The following is a 6,461-nucleotide window of genomic DNA, read 5'->3' on the forward strand; positions in this document are numbered from 1 at the left end:
ACATTTATGTCTTCTCAAACAAAATAATAAAAACTTGCAATGGATAGAGTTACCAAAACTAACCTAATTTATTTTAAAACACCTAAATGACGATTGACGAGGATCTAGCACAACCTAGGTAGTAAGTTAAAACGAGTTCTACTACCGAATATGAACTCAGAGTCGATTCTCGTGTCCCATCTCGTAAATTAAAAAATTCAGATATTTGAATTAGAGAATTTCAGTAATTAATTTACCTTCAATTTCATCATCCCACAAGCTATCCCACATCATTACTGAAGAGTATTTTGGTAGTTAATCGTTATAACAAGACCTTTCGGGATGTGCCCAAAATCAAATCGAGCACGTTTAGGTCAAAACAATCAACATCGACAATATCATATTAATGTGGAGTTAGAGTCATCATAGCGAAACAAACCAACAACACGGACTATTTTATCTTTGTATCGGATCTTTTTTTTTTCAGTTAACCAGGTGTCCAGCTTTTGGGTACCACCTCGACTAATGTTGCAGAGCTCCAGCACAAGTGTGTAATTTGTGTGATTGTAAAATGGTTAAGTTACCACTTACCACCGCAATTCCCACTTACAATGGATATGGAAGAAGGGGCTAGAATACTTTTTTTTTTATGTAACAACTTTATTTCTGTTGGCAGTTGAAATTGGAAAAATGAACAACAACACTCAAAGGTTAAGCATGGCCATGGACAAAAATGAAAAGCTAAAGTTCCTGAAACCGGGCCCTTAAGCTTAAGTTCAACTCAGAGAATGTCTAGCTAGTATAAATGTAAGTATAAAATAATCATGGTGGACAACAAAAAGGCCTCAGTAATATTCGGTGGTGCCAATATAAATTTGGTAGTTTGCTGATGCGCCGACCGACCTGAGTTTTTTTCAGTGCACCTAACCATTCAGGTTTCTTCATTTCTTCATCATATATTGCTTTCATCATCAATTCTATTTACTTAAATTTATATGTATGTGCATCATTGCATGCATGGTCCCCTGATTTTTTATGTATTAGTGTTCACTGTAGTGCTTATATGGGACTACCAATCTTGTCGATTTCGGTTTCGCTCATTTTCCATAGATTATTCGCCCTTTTTGCATTCTTATTCTCTTCTTCCCTTTGGTTACTTTAATGTATGAGTTTAAAGCCCTACACAAATGCATGTGTGTACTACAAATCACCACTTATTAACACCTTTGGGAAAGTAGATAAAGCAGTGTTTCACAAAGATTCCGTATTTTTGTCAATCCGAATCGTGACTCCTGCGAAATTCGTAAAAATCTGTATACTGATCAACATAAAATCACATGGAACAAGCTGGGCACATTGATCAAATGTCAAAAGATACGTTAAATTAGTTTACGTGTTTTTCATTTATGTGCAGTGATTATTGACAAATCATCTGTTCGCAAGGAAGTTGTGTAAATTAAAAAACCTAAAATCAAAAAAATAAGTGTGAATAGGGTGATCTGCCATTTGCATTCATATACGTACCCTCTAATAGGCTGACATATCCATGTATTCACATCAATTATTCGTATTTAATTTATTCACGAAAAATTTTCATGAATTGATGGTCACTTCTATCACTTATCAGGTATCACGACTCTTCATTTATTAATTAATACATGTGCGAGAGTATTGATATTAGTAATAATACTGACCGTAAACTTTTATATAGTTGTATATAGTTCATAGAACAAGTGCTAATTAGTGATTTGTTTGAAACAGGCTTGTAACTTAAAATTACGCATGCATTTAGGTCTAATTCGAACCGAGCCGGCTCAACTTCGATTCGATAAAATGGAATCGATTTAATTTGAACTCGTTTTTTAGCTCGAGCTCGAACATAATTTTGGACTAGATAAAAAAAATCGAGCCATATCGAGTTTTTTGAGCTATACTGAATAAACTCGAAATCAAACTCGACTCGGCTCGAACTCGAGATTGATTACTTTTTTTCTACTTTTTTAAAATATTCATGTGTTTGGTAGTATATGTGTCATCCAATTATCTAGTAATATTAATTTTACAAACTAATTTTCTAGGTTTTCGTATAAATTATTATGTTAGAATTATATTTGGTAAAATTTTGAATTAAAATACTTTTATAATATATTTATTTATGCTTTCTTATTATTAGTTTTTTAAAATTAATTTTAATTTTGACTTATAATTTAATTTTTTTTCCTTATTAGCTTCTTCTTTAGGCTAATTATGCATAAGATATAATACTCACATTATTATATTTATTCTTATTGATTAATAATTCGAACGAGAGATCTTTACATAATTGAATTCAAATATTCAATTAATATTATAAATTTTATTGAATTTTTTAATAATAAGACCGTTGGACTAATATATTTATTAAATGTTATTATCATTATTGAAATGTATCTGATATCCCAATGATCACTTCAATTAATATTTCGACCAGTCGATGCATCAATTATTTGGTTAAGTTCGGTTGCTAATTTTATATCCATCTAAATTGTACAATTATTAGTGGGTAACATTATCATATGTAAATTACAATATTACTTTAAATTATAAATGTAATTTATAAATCGTAGTCCCAGTTGCACTTCGCGACAAATCATCCTAATCAATATAATTAATACAACTATTAATGATTCTTGGTTTACGATACCAATTTTGAAGAAACAAAAATCAATTTTGTTCACGATAAACAATTATGTTTTGTCATTGTTATTATCATCGTATATTATTTAGAATATTATTTAATTGATTGAAAAATGTTTGAGTATTGAACATATTAGGTTAGTTATTCTAAAATTTTATTGTCATTTTAAATGGATCAAGAAAAGATATTTTTAGTTTGAACTTGAAATTAACATAATAGAATTAAATACTTTTGGTGAAATTGAAGTCAAAATTTGAAGATTCGAAAACTCGATAATAATCCTAATAAACTCGAAAACTCGGTAAACTCGACAACTCGTTAAAAACTTGATAAGTTCGAACTCATTAAACTGGGATAAGTTCGAAAACTCGATAAAAAAAATTCGAAAAACTCAAAAATTCGATAAGTTTAAAAACTCGCGAACAACTCGAACTCGACTTGTTTATTTTATGGATCGAGTCCGAACATAATTTTAGACTCAATTATTTTTGGGCTCAACTCGACTCGATATAAAAACAAACGCTTGAACTCGAATTTGGTTAGCACAAATTAGACTCCACCGGAGAAAGTTACAATGCTGTTCAATATCCTAACAATGAATATATATGCCTAACCTTGATTATATATGCTGCATTTAACTAATGCGTACGGACTAATATACTTGTCACTTTGTATAACTGATATATAAATTATAAAGGGGCACGCGAATTCAATATTTTACATTATAACTAAGTAGCTTTGTTATCGTTCTTATAATAATCATAGTTGTTATTTTATAGACAGACACTTAAGATGGATTAATAATTAAAGAGTTATCCGTTTGTGTGGTCAGTCACCAACTTCAGAATTTGGTAATACTGCATATATGATTCACACATCATTCCACGCACGAATGGTTTATCAATTATGAGCCGTAAATCCTTTATTCACAAACATCACAATGAAACTCTTAACGGGATTCGCATTAGAATTATTAAATATCAGGAATTATTGAAGTCAGGGTCTTCACGGAAACAGCTTATACCGTATTAGATCCTGCTTTAGCTGAGGAGATTCACCTGAATGGTTTGTTTTTACATGAGAAAGCTCAATGTACTTGTTCATCTGACACTTAACTAGTTCAAATTTTAAGGTTGAAAGTGAAGTTCTTATTAATATTATGTAAGTCACACTCATGATGATACGAAGGATTTAACAATAATATCCCTCTTCAAAGATTACAACAGGTAATCATGATTGGTATAATTTGTAAAAAGGAAAAAGAATTACATGATTCATACATTGATGCAAACTATACACAATCTATAGCAGGTTTAGTCCAGTACTGGCTGCAGCTAGGTTTTCACTACTGGCATCAGTTAATTAGCAAACACCTAATGAGTTTTCCAAGATCGAACGAGGATTTCCTGCCAGCAAACATGACACCGGTGGTATGGTTAGTGCTTCAAAATCTCCGTAAGCATTCCAACAAAATGGATCCAACACCAGCTCTCCTTTTGCAGGAAGAAGTTCCACATCTGAAAGGGTTATGTTTGTGCATGGAACTGAATCACTGCAGGCAAAATGCATAGGAGGGCTTCTTATGTCATAGGTTCCTTTGATACTTGAATATTGGATATCCGATACAAGGACAGCAGATGTTCCATTTTTACAGTCTTTTGTTAGGCAATAAAATTGGTCAATCATAATTGGATTTCTAACATTTTCCATTTTCAGGTTATCGAATGTGATTCCTGATACAGCTCCAGAACCTCCTTGCCATGTCTTGATCCTAACTCCGTTATCTGTGTTCCTTATCACCGAGTCCCTCACTGTGATGTTTGAAACACAAGCTCGCGAATTGTGGTTGCCTAAACTCCCAATGCTATGTTTAACAAAAACAAAATATCTTAAAATTTTGAGATGCGAACATTAAGAAACTTTAGAGTGGTTAAACAGTGTGCATTTATGTACCTGATTCCATGGCCAGGTCCACATGTGATGTTTCGAATGTCTACATCATAACATCCTGATCCGATAGATACACAGTCGTCCCCTGCAAAAGAATCAATCATCAAGCTATTAGTATACATTTGAAATGAAAAGGATAGTAATTTATTTGCTAAAAAATGATTGAAAGATGACGTAAAAGTACTTGAGCTTACCAATAGAAAAAATAGAATCATATATCCGGACATTGTTGGCATTTTCTATATGAATGCCGTCAGTGTTTGGACTTAAAGCTGGAGCTGTAATGTGAATTGATTCTACATGGACATTGGTGCATTTATCAAATCTGAAGTTAAACTGAGGGCTGTCAATTATTTTAAGTCCTTGCACTGTCAAGTTGTTGCTCATGAAGAACCTGATAGCCTATTTTACAAGTTCAAGATAGAGATAAGACAATCCATAGGTTAAAAATCTATATAAAATATGTAGATACTGTGAGGTAAATTTTTCCACTTACAACAGGGCTGTCGCATGGTCCTGGCAATGTAGTTCCGTTAGGTCCCTGCACGTAAATGTTTACATTTTCTATATATTAATTTTCTCTTTCGAATTTGCAATTTGATGAATCAGAAGAGTTACTGACATACCCTGTGAGGCTTGCAGGGAAGATTCCACCATTTTTCTCCTCTTCCATTAATAACACCACCACCTTGCAAAGACATCTCGTCGATTCTGTAAAACACCAGCCATTGATGTTTGCTATTCTTTGATGGCCATAATTCAGGTCCATCTGGTGGCATTAGTGTGCCATCAACCTTTTAATTCAGTAAACAAAAAAAGTATTAACTTTCAAATTTTAAAAGTGCCAAAGCTGTACAAACAGGAGAACTTATCAAAAAAGAAACAATGTTTACCTGGAAAACAAGACCACCTTTACAAGGACCAGTGAAAATTGTGGACTGAATCATAAAAGAGTAACCATTAGGAACAAGAATAACCCCAGAATATTCAAATTGGCATGCAGCGTCCCAAGCTGTCTTGAATGCCTCTGTGTCATCAGTCATGCCATCTCCAACAGCGCCAAAATTCCTGACATCGAAAACACCAGTAATATAAGGATCAACCTTAGGAGGTTGATCAGATGGTCCTGGTGCTGGTGCACCAGATGGAGGCTGAGAAATTTGGGATCTTGGAGGAGAATGCTTGCGTTTTTTATGATAATGATATCTAGCTTGACTGTGAAACATCACAAAATTGAATGTGAAAAATAAAAGCAGTATTGGTATTCGCATAGATGCCATTTTTTGAATAGACAAGCTAGAAAATATCGATAGTGATCAGAGAAAATGAAATGTGGAATTTGTATATGCTTTGAGCCTTAGAGTCTTGAAGGCAAGTTTTTTCGCAAAAGGTCAACTTGCTTAAGTTTAGTTTGTAGAGGTACTTGCATGCAAAATCTAAACGGATGAACTCATGTATATATAGTAAGATGTGGTGGTTGAAGTCTACTTCCAATATTATGTGCACCATACAATAATAGTGTGTGCATTCCAATTGTGGTCACGCCCTAAGCTAACAAAGTGACTTTGTACCTTCAGAATAATTACCAACAAAAAAGGAGGTGAAAGAACAGCCAAGGACGTGAGAGCGGAGGAAACTGATAGATTCTTGATCTCTTTTTTCCGATGAAATTTGTTAAAAAATTTGTGTATGATAGGAAATTGTGCTTGGATTTCTTGCTGTGAAGTTATAATTTGATTCCAGTTTTACCAAATAAACTCCAAAACCAACTATACTTTGTGCTAATCTGCAAGCTTTACTTCATTATTCAAATATAATCATAATTCTTATTAAGGAAGAGGACTCAGTGTCATCT

At 33.1% G+C, this 6,461-nt stretch overlaps 1 protein-coding gene across 1 annotated transcript; it reads right to left on the reverse strand.

The window, feature by feature from the left end:
* Window positions 1–3,901: 3,901 nt before the first annotated feature.
* LOC141683060 (polygalacturonase At1g48100-like) lies at window positions 3,902–6,043 on the reverse strand. Its single transcript, XM_074487756.1, has 6 exons — window positions 5,500–6,043; window positions 5,233–5,400; window positions 5,103–5,147; window positions 4,801–5,008; window positions 4,610–4,691; window positions 3,902–4,520 (listed from the first exon to the last, which is right to left on the reverse strand). The coding sequence occupies exons 1-6, from the start codon at window positions 5,884–5,886 to the stop codon at window positions 4,019–4,021; spliced, it is 1,392 nt and encodes a 463-aa protein (XP_074343857.1). The 5' UTR covers window positions 5,887–6,043; the 3' UTR covers window positions 3,902–4,018.
* Window positions 6,044–6,461: the final 418 nt, after the last annotated feature.

The sequence above is a fragment of the Apium graveolens genome, chromosome 9, assembly GCF_009905375.1.
Source record: "Apium graveolens cultivar Ventura chromosome 9, ASM990537v1, whole genome shotgun sequence".
NCBI lineage: Eukaryota > Viridiplantae > Streptophyta > Magnoliopsida > Apiales > Apiaceae > Apium > Apium graveolens.